At 40.5% G+C, this 13390-nt stretch overlaps 1 protein-coding gene across 2 annotated transcripts in view; it reads right to left on the bottom strand.

The window, feature by feature from the left end:
• Positions 1 to 379: 379 nt before the first annotated feature.
• COL1A2 (collagen type I alpha 2 chain) overlaps positions 380 to 13390 on the bottom strand; it is a 59212-nt gene continuing 46201 nt past the window's right edge. For both annotated transcript variants that reach the window (XM_063123060.1, XM_063123068.1), the window contains 10 exons: positions 12528 to 12581; positions 12314 to 12421; positions 10454 to 10507; positions 9246 to 9353; positions 7710 to 7763; positions 7462 to 7569; positions 5465 to 5711; positions 3723 to 3913; positions 1836 to 2078; positions 380 to 790 (listed from right to left, as the gene is read on the bottom strand). In XM_063123060.1, the coding sequence (XP_062979130.1) occupies positions 644 to 790; positions 1836 to 2078; positions 3723 to 3913; positions 5465 to 5711; positions 7462 to 7569; positions 7710 to 7763; positions 9246 to 9353; positions 10454 to 10507; positions 12314 to 12421; positions 12528 to 12581 (1314 nt within the window). In that variant the 3' untranslated portion in view covers positions 380 to 643. The remainder of the gene's footprint in view (positions 791 to 1835; positions 2079 to 3722; positions 3914 to 5464; positions 5712 to 7461; positions 7570 to 7709; positions 7764 to 9245; positions 9354 to 10453; positions 10508 to 12313; positions 12422 to 12527; positions 12582 to 13390) is intronic.

Genomic DNA, 13390 nt, shown 5'->3' with positions numbered 1-13390 from the left:
TGGGGTGAATGGGTGGGTGGGGGAGAAATGATCCACATGCTTAGTCTGGTGATGAGATGGGACATTCTAAATTATTTTGAGACAGATTCCAAAGAAACAATACAACTTAATACAGAAAAGTGGTTTGTTTGTTTTCAAATGACCTTAGCACCATTAAAGTTCAAGTATTGGTAATATACTCTATAATATTAAATCAGCATCTTTTTATTATGAATGGGACCAAAAGCACCTCAGATCATATGTATAAGAATGTGGATCACACTTGGCTTAAAAGTGTATGAGGTAGTTCAAACCTTTGGAAGTTGTGGTTTTAAACTTCCTCTGTGGAAGATATTCAAAGGCCACAAGTGGTGCAAACTTTCAGGATTTTTTTATTTGGTTTTGTTTTTTGTTTTGTTTTTTACACAAAGGCTGACATTTTCCACAAAAAGGTGATAAAATCTTGCAAAACTTCCGATTCCTTTTGGGGCTGTATTAAATTGCATTGCACATCGTTCCAATAAATCCTTCTCCTTCTCTTTCGCCCAGAGTTTAAGCAAGTAGATGAACAGAAGAAATGGAAGGAGTCAGCTTTCAGTATAAAAAAGAAATGGCAAAGAGAGAATACTTTTTTTTTTTTGGTTTTAAGTTAGTTTTAGTTCATTTATTTGAAACAGACTGGGCCAATGTCCAAACCGAATTCTTGGTCAGCGCCACCAATGTCCAAAGGTGCAATGTCAAGGATGGGCAAGCGAGATGGCTTATTTGTTCTGTATTCAATAATTGTTTTGCCCCATTTGTTGGTCTTTTTCTGGAAGGTAATAACAACAAATAGTAGTTAGAACAGTTATTGAGTCATAGATTGAATTTTGTTACCAAGGATTAATAGAAGTCCCACTTTGCTTACCTATCATCCCCACCTCAGCTATTTAACCCTCACGCACATTTGGTATCATCCAGCCTGCTTAGAGACCTGTAACTCCAACCTACTCATCCATGTTCTCTATCCTCCCTATAGCTATCCTCACAATTACCACTTACTTTCTCATGATATTCCCATTTTAATCTGGCTTCTGTACAGTTATAGGCTGGTGTTGTGCCACCTATATACAGAAACTGTGTAGAAACATGCCCGTCAGGCTCTTCGGTGAATGCCTACTACAGGTTTCAAGACACATACCTCCTGTTTGCATTTTGGGATAAAATGTCTGTGTATAAGCAGCAAAAACAACTGTCCCATAAAGAATGGATTGGCCCTCATTCTAGGGATAGTTCAATTGTAGAAAGTGTGTGTGTGTGTGTGTGTGTGTGTGTGTGTGAGAGAGAGAGAGAGAGAGAGAGAGAGAGAGAGAGCGCTATGTAATTCAGACTCAGTTTAAAGGTAATTACTCTGAAATTTATATAACTTGACTTGCTTATGGTCTTCATTCTCCAGGAATGCTAATTTTCCAAGAGACATGTGAATTATCTGTGGTAGATTCTCCTTTTCTTATGAATGAGGTCTCCAGCTTCAGGGAATTTATCTCAGTAGCACACAGATAGGGAGTGAATTCTGCTGTATTTTTATGATAAAAAGTAGCATTATAGTAGGAGGAGATTTTAATGCCCTTCAAAAGGTGCTTGGAAAAGTTGAAGCCTTATTTCCCATAAACTAAGACTGCAATCTTATTGAAACTTTTCTGGGGTAACCCCCCCTTTTTTTAAAAAAATGAACGAGGTTTACATCTGAGAAGACTTGTGTAGGATTGTATTGTAAATGGTTCTAAATGACCCAGATTTTGTCAAAGTAGTCTAACTCTGTAGGAGAGCAGTAATATTCAAAGATGGTTTTAAAAAAGGAAGAAATTGGTACTTACAGAGCAGCCATCTTCAAGAACACTGAAAGTGAACCTGCTGTTGCCTTCAGCTCGTAGTTCAACATCATTGGATCCCTGCATGAGCAGTGCCTTCTTAAGGTTTCCTGTTTCCTCATCCATGTAAGCAATGCTGTTCTTGCAATGGTAAGTGATGTTCTGGGAAGCATGGTTGGCCAGTAGCCGCATGAAAGCAAGTTGGGTGGCCATGTCCTTGGTAGTCACACCTTCCTCATTGTACTCAAACTAAAAACAGAAGGGTGGGGGAGGATCGTGCAGTTAAAATCACAATAATTATTTGTAATATATTCTATGCATAAGCCCAAGTGATGCACATTGGCATTTGGAGAAGAATTTAACAGGGGAGAATCATCAACATTTCAGAACAAGAAATAATGAAAAGAGAGTTATAACAAGGAGGTACTTAAAGTTTAACTCAAGTTAATCCAAGTTGTGTCTTATTCATTCCATATGAATTTATTAATCATTCCACAAAAATATATCAAAGTAGAGATTGGATAATGTACATGTGTCACCATTCACCCTCCTAAGGGAGATAAGACAAACTTTTTTTTAAAAAAAACCCATGAATTATGTGTAGCGAAAGCAAAAAACCTTCCTCTCTCATGCAAGAAAGGTGGATTCCTGCATTTAAGGTGGATTCCTGCATTGAGCAGGGGGTTGGACTTGATGGCCTTATAGGCCCCTCCCATCTCTACTATTCTATGTGTATGTACTAGTACTTAATGTCAACTACTAAAGGTAATTGGCGGAAGGTTCAGGACTGGCACAAGGAACTACTTCTTTATATACAACATAATTCTTTTTAACTTATGCCATCACTACCAGATGATACGGTAATGGCCACTAGTTCAAATAGCTTTTCACAAAGATTTAAAGCATAGGTCTATCAATGGCTATTATTGCCATCATTTCTCTATATTTCTGAGGTTCAAGCTTGAGTGGGTGGTTGGAGAAATCTGTGACGGATTCAAATGAGTTTGGATTTCTATGAATCCGACTTGTGGATTCTGCAGTGGATGGGTGTTTTCCGAGGCATGCAGGTTCTACAGACTTGCAGACCAGGTTTTTACATTTGGGGGGATTTGCACAAATGTGCATTTGCACTAATCGCAAAAGCAGGGGTAGAAAAACATCCAATGAAGTGAAAAGAAGGGAGAAACGAATTCTCAGGATGCTGAACTTTTTATTGTAGGTTGTAAAGCCCAACACATTTCAGCCTGTACCTTTTCAAGGCCTTCTTCAAGGGGTTGTAGGAAGATGTCTGCAAAGATCTTCTTATCAACAGAATGTCTTTCTCTGATTGTTAATAGCAACTGATAAGAAGATCTTTCCAGACATCTTCCTACAACCCCCTGAAGAAGGCCTTGAAAAGGTACAGGCCGAAACGCATCGGGCTTTACAACCTACAATAAAAAGTTCAGCATCCTGAGAATTTGTTTCTCCCTTCTTTTCACTCCACACATTTGCACTAATCTGCATTTACAAACAAATGAAATTCTCGTCCCCCATAAAGTCAGATTCTGTCAATGAGTGGAGGTGTGAGTACTAATGCTTATGTAGCCAAAGGGAGAAGTATCAATAACTCAGGAAAACTCTCAGGTTTGCAAAGTGCAAAATAATAATAATAATAATAATAATAATAATAATAATAATAATAATAAATGGAGCCCCTCCCCTATGTAGATAGTCTGATTCAGCAGAAGACCTCTTATATTCTTAAGAATCAAGTTAATTTATATATTGTGTGGATTAAAAGAAAAGAAAAGAGTGGTGTGGGTTAATTGCCTTTGACTCCAATGTGACTATGAGAAGGTTTTCACTTGTAGACAACACATTTATCAGAACATACGCAGAATGAACACTCACCTGAGTGCCACCATTGATAGTTTCTCCAAACCAGATATGTTTCTTTTCAGCAGGGTTCTTGTTAGTGTACCAGTTCTTAGTTGGAATGTTTTCTGGATTGGCATGGATGCAAGTCTCACCAGAGGAGAAGTCACAATACACTCTAATGGCATCCATGATGCAGCCTTGGTTAGGATCGATCCAGTAGAAACCTGACATTTTATGAAGCAAAAATAAGAATGGCTTTAGCTTCATATCCAATGCTCATGTGGTTCCAGTCAAAGGAATGGTATGAACACAGACAATCCCAAAATCACAAAATCCTTGAAACCATCTTCACTTATCTGTTTGAAATATTAGCTTGTTGTTATGAATGTCTGAGAGGAATCAGGGTAGACAGTTCTCTGAAATGTATTTAATAATAATATATTTATTTATTTCTTACCCGCCTCTCCCTTTGGATCGAGGCAGGGAACAACATTAGAACAGGAATCAGTACATCTTAAAAATTCTTGATTTAACATTTATCTGGATAGGCCTGCCGGAAAAGGCTAGTCTTTTGTAGTTTAGTGAGACTACAATTTGCAGTGAGGGTTAGCTCAACTTTTTTGTTTTGTTTGATTCTGATAATTTTTATTTTGTTTTGTTCTTGTTATGTATAAGGTCTAGTTTATTTAATTGTAAATATCGAATTTATGATAGAGTAGTTAATTTTGATATACCCATTTGTCATATTTTGTAACAAATTGTGGTTTTTTTGTCAAATGTGATGTACTTTGAAAATGAATAGTTTATCATGAACCAGTTTGGGCATGATCCACTGTGGAAAAACAGAATATAACTAAACTATTGGGGATCAGAAAGGAGGACTTGTTCTAGGAGATGTCAATTAAAAGCCATTACCTCTGAAATGCGTCAAGTACAAAATGAACTTCAGTGAAAAATTGACTTACTTAGGGGATTGGGTGTGTTCATAAATCAAATTCTTGCCATCTACATGAACTGGATCTGAGTTAGCACACTTCCAGGGGAGAGATTTTGATACACCAAACAAAAAGCCTGTTCCCCCATCTATCTGTATCCCCTGTACCAGGTATAGACAGAAGATAGATCTGAATTTACTGTTGGATCTCTGGGTGATTTGCTGTAGATTGGACTGTTGAAATGAAGAAAGCTTGGGGTAACCAGAAGTGGATTTTTGTGTGGAAGAACCATGAGCTGGGTTCAGTTCTGGAACCCAAAACAAATTATTGGGTTCAGAATTCTTTAAGTGTATTCTTTTGCACCAGGCTCCATTTGGTGGATCTCATGGCTCTAGTAAAAAATCAAGTCAATCCTGAAAGTCTGATACTGCTCAAATGCTTTGGCTATTAGGCAGTATAAAAATGAAATAAAGGAATGAAATGAATGAATGAATGAATGTCTGCTCACCCTGACCTACACGTCTACACAGTTGATTTAGAGATATGAGAGCAGCTCAGACTATCTAGTAGTTTGCCTATCTGCTTTCCTGGTGATATGAACAAAAGAAAAATGCTTGACAAAGTGCTGGACAAAAGGGAAATCCTGTGCAGATATGCTCTTATTCATCCCATCATGGACTAGGTTAAGTGGCATATACAGACTTCCATGCATCATTTGCACACATGGAATTTTACTGACAGGAATAAATGGCCAAGTGCAGCACAGAGCCAGCCACATACCATACCATGCAAAGTACTTAACCAGTAAACCATCAGTCAAAGCGTCTAGCACTAACATACCACTGGTCCATTCGGGGTGGCTGAGTCTCAAGTCACGGCAGGTGCGAGCTGGGTTCTTTCTAGAGCCTTCTGGGGTCAGGAGGGTCTCAATTTGGTTGTTCAATGTTTTCAGGGTGGCATCAACTTCATAGTCCTTGGGTCTAAGAGAAGGCTGATCTGCCCGGTAGTATTCTGCATCGTAGCCAATTTCATAACCACCACCATTGGCACCAGGTGGGCCAGGAAGACCAGGTGGGCCTTGGGGACCCTAAAAATGTTCAGAGATGAAAGAAATAGGAATGTATTTATCTAAAGCAAGTTTGCCTTGGTTTTGCAGAAGGTTCAATCTCTAGGTTCAGTCAGGGGTACCGCAACTCATGCCTGAATTGTCTGGTACAGAAGTGGGCCCATGTAAATTAAAATTGGAGATGAGGCAGTGGATGCAGGATGTAGAGCGTGTATGTATCCTATAAGAATTGCTCACTAACCAGAAAGCAGATTCTTTATCTGGCTCAATATGAACATTGCCTTGCAATGGAAGTCAGGAAGAATTTAGTATCAACACTGTTTAGTCTTTAAGTTAAAGCTACATTATTCAACTTAGTCTGAAATTGTAATTTAAATTGTAATTTTAAAAAATCGCTCTTATATTGCAATCCTAAATATAATGAATGTGGAAATCAGCCTCACTGAAATCATCAGGACTTGCTTCCAAGTAATTTTGTTTAGGCCTGTTTACTCCAGTTGTTAGCACTAAATTATATTATTTTCATTTCATCTGGAGGAGGCTTCCTAGTCATTACAGCAGGTATGGGTGTGTGTGTGGCCCTCCAGATGTTGTTGAACTGTAACTCCCATCAGCCCTAGCTAGCTTATCCAATAGTGAGGATGATGGGAGTTGTACTCTAGCAACATCTGGAGAGCCATGTGTTCCCATCCTTGCATTACAGTGAAGAAAGCTGAAACCATCCCTGAACACACTTACATTGAAATCCTATACATGTCCTCAGAAATAAGCCACATTGTGTTCAGTGGGATTTACTCCCAGGTAACTGTGTCTAGGATTGCAGCCTCAGAGTCCAGTCCTAAAGACATTTACCTGGTAGTAAGTTCAGCTTATTTCAACAGAAAGTATTTCCAAGTAAATATGCTTAAGGTTGGGAAAAACAACTTAAGGGGTCATCAGACGAGCGTCTTATCATACGCTTGCTACTGCCCACTCATTTTTGTGTGTGCATCCTTTAGATGATGCAGTGCACCTCCTGCCTCTTCTTGCCGTTTTTCCGTCCCAAAATGGACCCCTTTTAATCCAACTTTTTTTTTTTTTTTTTGGAAATGGAATGTGCTGCCGTTTCCTGCTGTGTGCAGGAAAAGCTTTGTGATAAAACACTCCCTGAATAGGCCACATGGTCTTTGTTTACTTCCTCTTTCTTCCCCAGGAAGAAACAGGAAGTAATGTGGGATAGGAGTGGGGGCAGAGAAGCAATGGTAGGGAACCGTCATTCCACCTCCACTCCGTCTGATGAACGATGCAGTGTCTTGTGGCACCTTAAGTTGGAAAGTAAAGCTCTGTTGGAATCAACAGGGCTAACATCTAATTAAACATTTTAAGACTGGAGTTGTTTAAGATTTCATGTCATGAAATCCATTGTGGATCACTCAACATAGAGGATCTGGGCTGATTTCATGGTTTATAAGATGAGGAAATGTCAGGCAGAATGGTGACTGGGAGGTAGGTTGATAGTAGGACAAATAAAAGAGGGGGAATCCTTCATTTCAGACTTTACAGAGTAATGCTATGCATGTTTGCACAGAATGTGTTCAGTGGGGTTTATTCCTTAGTATAGGATTGTGCTTAGGATTGCAGCTACAATTAAATACATGAATGCCACAAATGTATGCATGTTTGTTCATCATATGCATTCAGTGGAGCATGTTACTGAGCAAACATGCATACAATGTTCATGTTAAAAACGATCATTTCAGTTCATCTAATCAGCATCCAAACTTGTACTTACAGAAGGTCCTTGGCTACCCTGAGATCCACGCACACCAGCAGGGCCAACAGGTCCTGGCATACCATTGCGACCATCTTTTCCAGAAGGACCAGAAGGACCAGCAGGTCCCTAAAACAAGGGACAGTAAATACCACCAAATCAGTATGCTTCATATGCAGTTAGTCAATAGAAATATATAAATCACATAATTGTAATATAATGGGTTATTTCACTATCCCACACAGAAAATATCAGTGAAATGGGCATACCCTTGGGCCAGCAGGACCAGTAGAACCAGATGAACCCTGTTCTCCATGATGACCCTGGAGAGAAAGAGAAAAGCAATAATTGAAAACAGTGTAATGGCTTGGTCCTGCCTCCTTGATCCTCATTTATCCTTGTACACCTGGTGAATCCCAGTGTTTTGGGTGGGGCGATATAATAGAGGACTTATTCTGATCAATGGCTCATTTTCAAAAATTGATTGTTTTATTAGGTGGACTCAGCCCTGAGCATAGATAAAATCCTTTCCCCATGCCATGGATGAATGGTAGCTTGTCCCCACGCATCCATGAGCAGCAGCAGCATTTCCGGGCTAGAGGGTTGGGTTTCTAGCTGAGCCTGAGTCATTCAAACACCTCTAGTTTGGAAATTACAAGAACCTAAAAGGATCCCAGGTAGCCAAACATGTGCCAGAGACCTTGGAGAATTACTGCCTACTGGAATAGGCAAGACTGAGCTAGCTGGACCAATTGTTTGATTCTGTATAAGGCTGCTTGGTATGCTCAAATGCCTCAAAGAATTTGCCTATATACTAATAGTGAATTAATCTTTCAAGTGCTGATCCGCTTGTAACCAAAACAGCATTATTTGTGTACAAGAGGGAGGTGTCAGCAAACCCCAAGGTTTGTCTAAGTACAAAAAAAAATCCCTTTGGGAAAACATACACACACATTCTAAGGGCTCAACCTTTTTCTGTCTCAGCCTTTTCTGTTGAGACAGAAAAAAGCCCTACAATTCCCGGCATTCCCCAGGCAGCATGGCAAGCCTGGGAATTGTAAGCGTTTTTCCTGTCTAAGCCTACCATAGGATTGTGCCCCAAGGGAATGGAACCTCAAAAGCAATCCAATGAGAACTAAGCATGCTCAGTGAGCATAGAATGCTGATTGACTGTTAGGGTGGGGCGGGGCGGGATATGGAAAACCAAGAGGTGGGAAGGAGAAATAAAATGGAGTATCCTGGGAGGCGGCATGACGGGCTTGCTGGCTAGAACCCAGAACAGGAGCATGGTATGCAGCAACACTTAGCTACAGATCCCGTTTTTTGTAGTATTAAAATAGGGTGACCATATGAAAAGGAGGACAGGGCTCCTGTATCTTTAAGAGTTGTACTGAAAAGGAAATTTCAGCAGGTGTTATTTGTATATATGGGAAACCTGGTGAAATTTCCTCTTCATCACAACAGTTAAAGGTGCAGGTGCCCTTCCCCCTTTTAAATCTGGTCACTCTAGTATAGCTCCTGCACCTTTAACTATTGTGATGAAGAGGAAATTTCACCAGGTTCTCCATATATACAAATGACACCTGCTGAAATTCCTTTTTCTATGCAACTGTTAAAGATACAGGAGCCCTGTCCTCCTTTTCATATGGTCACCCTAATTAAAAGGAAACTTTAAGAAGGTAAATCCTCCACAGGGATTAGCCCAGAAAGGTGTTTGGATCTTGTAACCTAGTGATCTTTCTATTGATCTGGATGGCTTTATTTCTGTAGTTGCTGGGCAATCATTGTTCAAACAATACACTTACAGCAATGCCAGGCAATCCCTGAAGTCCATTGTGTCCTTTGAAGCCAGGCATGCCTCTGGGGCCCTTATCTCCAGCAACACCTTTCTCGCCACGTGGTCCTTGTGGGCCCTATGGAAAGGAATAGAAAGGAAAGGTTCAACACGAAGCTTTTCAAAGAGTTTCCTACCCCCAGGGATAGTTTCAAGTCTCTTTTTTGGAGTTGACATGCCTAGAAAGCAGGTCTGTCTTTGTTCAAAAACAATCCTTCTGAGGAAGAACTGTTGCTCAAAATGCATGAGGACCCTTTCAGAAATATTGGATCCTACCATTTGGGATCCCCCCTTCCTTTTCGTCACACTATTCTGTTGGTGACGATACTCCAGGCCAGTCTTCCCCAACACAGTGCATTCCAGTTATTTTGGACTACAACACTCATCAGCCCCCGCCAACAATGGTCAGAGATGATGGGAGTTGCAGTTCACAACATCTGGAGGCCAGCTCTATGCTAACAGGAACAGATCAAGGCCTCGCTTGGTAACAAAGTTTTTCCTATGTATCTCTTTTGCTTACATCCTAACTTAGCCCTTGGGTGCCCAGGCTGTCCACTTTTTGATAAGGTTGCGCTGAAAAATGACGACCCCTGACATTTGCTTTCTCTTTATGTATCGAGGTTATGTCTGAATTAGATCACATTTGTCAATTTCAGTTTTTCGCAGTTTCCCATTTTTTCAGTCTTAATTTTGTTTCATTTACATGAAAATTCATTAACACTGTTATGTACATTCTTCCTAATACATGTGTTTGCATGCATTGTTGCCTAATATAGACTTTGTTGCAAGCAATGTTCCTAATATATGTTTTTGAACATTATTTCCTCGAATATATGCATTTTGTCTGCCTTTTTTGAACTGGAGAACTGCAGTGTAAAATTCAGAGAAGTGCAAATTTCGAAGGGTAACAAGTTTCAGTTCATATAGTGATTTAAAAGTGTGAAATGTGAACCAAACAATTTTCTCTTTGTGAACCAAACAATTTTCTCTTTATAGTTTTGCTAAGTGTCCCATGAAAATCCCTCAACCATTACAATCTCAAATTCTTCTACATACTGATTCCGACATTTCCCCATGATTCATTCACCCCTTTGACTTATTTCCAAAACCTTGTTCCTATCTTCATCCTTATTGAAGCAATGGATTTAAGTACAGAAACAAAACAGAAACCAGACTTACAGCAAGACCTCTTGCACCAGCAGGGCCGGAAGGACCAGAAATACCAACAGGACCCTGAAATGGAAGCACAACAGAAAAGCTGCTTACTGCACACTGTGATAACAAAAAGCCCTTCATTGTCTAATGAATGAATGACCTAGGGGTGGATTTATATGTTTGTTTTAACTAAGAGAACAGGAAGTGCAATTTGATCATACTCCTGTTCTCCATATTTCTGTGTAGAACTTCCTTATTTCTAGTACGGACAGACACACAATTTATTCTTTCACTGGAAATATGTGCATCTTGCCATGGGAACAGGGAAAGAAATGTGGAAGTTCTACTTCATGCATTACAAAGAAACACAATGAACGGAAGCTTAAGTCCCCCTGTGCTTTCTATTGGCCATGCATTACACCCAGAGCAAATGGTGCCAGAATGAAACAGGATGCATGGTTTCACCCCGCTACCCCACCACCTGTCCAAAAGCAGTTTCTTGGGACTGGTTGCAAATTGATTTTTGTTCCAAGAAAGCCAAACAGTGTAATAGGGGAGTGATATATTAGCCCACAGCCACTTCTCATCATGTTGCTGTCTTGATTGGGGACAAAATGAAGTGCTCTGGTACCACACTTTTGCTTTTCAGTTCACTGCAAAGCAATAAAAAATAGAGGAGTTCCTGCTACAGTCTCTTAAAATTACTTGGTAGCAGTGAGAGATTCAACCACTCACCACGCACTGTGGCAGGTCCAAGCATGCACCAGGGTGATGATACTAGACATTATGCAAAGTACTCAGCGGAGTAGGGTTCCAAGTCAAATCGGCAGCCCCTACTGTGGAGTAGTTAAGAGGGAGTGAAAAATGTCCCCATCCTACTATTTCACTAAACGCCTTAGACAGCACCTGTATCTGCTTCCTCTTCACAAGTTACTGGTACAATGGCCAGGTTTTAATCTATGAAAAGTTGGAAGACTGAAGTCTTACCAACATGAGGAGCAGAACATTCTTTATACTGGAGAAGATGTTGCGGGGGAAGGCCAAATAGAATGCATGGGAGTTGGGGAAACGGTATGTATGTGCACACATGCCTACTGTACAGGCATGAAGAATGAGGAAGGGTGGTTTATAGATCAAAGGCTGTCTAGAGCACAAAAATATCACCAGTGTCATCATCATCAACATTTATTTGTCACCCTCTCATGCAATTGGCCCTCAGGGGTCAGAATGATAACAAAAATTAGCATGCCTTCTAACAGTGAACTCAACTGGTGAGTGTCAAGAGGATTGTTGGCAAAATGGGGCCACTGAAAATCAAGAGCGAGGTATCAACACGCTCAGGTGAACCCCAATGTATCCAGAAGTGCAAAATATCTTCACGGGAAAAAAAACCTTCATGGTTCAGCTCCCACACACATACACAAACAGACCAATGAAGACTGAACATGCTCAAGGGCCGTAGAATGCAGAGTTTCTGTTTCAGGGGAGGGCAATGGAAAACCAGAGGGGAAAGGGAATGGAATAGAGTACCCTGGAAGAGGGCATGGCTGGCTGGCTGGCTGGCACACTAACAAGGGCACTCCAACCAGCACCATTTCATTGCAGGGTCTCACCTGTGTAAAACCTAAAACCCAACCCAATAAATGATCACAATTAAATCTAATATAAAAATACAACCAGTCAATAAAAGACATGGTGAAAGCCCTCCTCAAAGGCCTTCCTAAGGGGTTTTGCTAGACTTCTTCAATGCCAGAAGGGATATGACTATGGTTCAACATAGGGCCTGCCACCCCTCCCCCCAAGCCTTTACTCTATCTCAGATAGTTGACATCTGACTTATTTAGAGGCAATTTTGTTTTTCCATAAGGGATAAAGGTCACATACAGGTTCACCACGATTTCCAGGTTTGCCAGAAGGACCAACAGACCCATGAGGGCCGGGAGCACCGAGAGAGCCGTGTGGGCCAGGGCTGCCAGGAGTACCACGTTCACCCTAAAAAGAATGCAAAAGAATAGCAGACGAACTAGGTAAGTATGTGCAAATTGGCTTGTGATGAACACAGTCTCCTTACTGCTTAGAAAAAGGAGGACAGGATTACCTTGTAACCAGGAACACCATCACGGCCTGGAGGACCATCATTACCTGGATTTCCCTGTGAAGAAAGGATACATTCTCAATATCACCAAGATCTTTTAAAAAGCTTAACATTACTGAATGTGAAATCGCAGTAGATGTTAATTTCCTCCCTCCATCCCTATACCACAAAACAGGTCAAAGTCCTAAGCGGAATAATAATCTACATCACTTTCTACTTCCAGTGTGATAGTTTTGCTCAAAATTTACAACTTCATCCTTGCTTGTGGAATAGTGAACAATAGTATGTCCATTATCCAACTTCTTAAATCTGCTGAGTCCTATGCCTTGCTAATAATAACTGTGACCCTGTTCAGATGACATGCTAAGCCATAATGGTTAAGTATTTTAATATTATGGCTTAGCATGCTGTGTGAACCATGACTTAGTGTGTTGTGTGAACCATTCCTAACCATGATGGCTACATAACCACGGTTTATACACACTCACTAACCATATGCTTCAAAAGGGTTAGCAGCCTAACCATGGCTTAGCATGTTGACCGAACAGGCCCTGTGGTGGTTGTGGTGGGAGATGAAGAAAAAGGAAAGAGGCAGGAGGGATAAAGCATATCAAACTTTAGTAGGACAAAAAACAGTGCTTGCTTTTTGGGACAATTTCTTTAATCCATAGTATTTATTCCTAAAGTAGTTTGTGAAATCACTTGACTATCATTAAGCAGAGGAGGGCCAGGATCTCTTCTCGATCCTCCCACAGTGCAGGACACGGAATAATGGACTCAAGTTAAAGGAAGCCAGATTCCAGCTGGACATCAGGAAAAACTTCCTGACTGTTAGAGCAGTGCGACAATGGAATCAGTTACCTAGG

This window comes from Elgaria multicarinata, chromosome 1 (assembly GCF_023053635.1).
Source record: "Elgaria multicarinata webbii isolate HBS135686 ecotype San Diego chromosome 1, rElgMul1.1.pri, whole genome shotgun sequence".
Lineage (NCBI taxonomy): Eukaryota > Metazoa > Chordata > Lepidosauria > Squamata > Anguidae > Elgaria > Elgaria multicarinata.
Note: the sequence above shows the minus strand (reverse complement) of the source record. Positions and strands in the feature narration are given on the sequence as shown.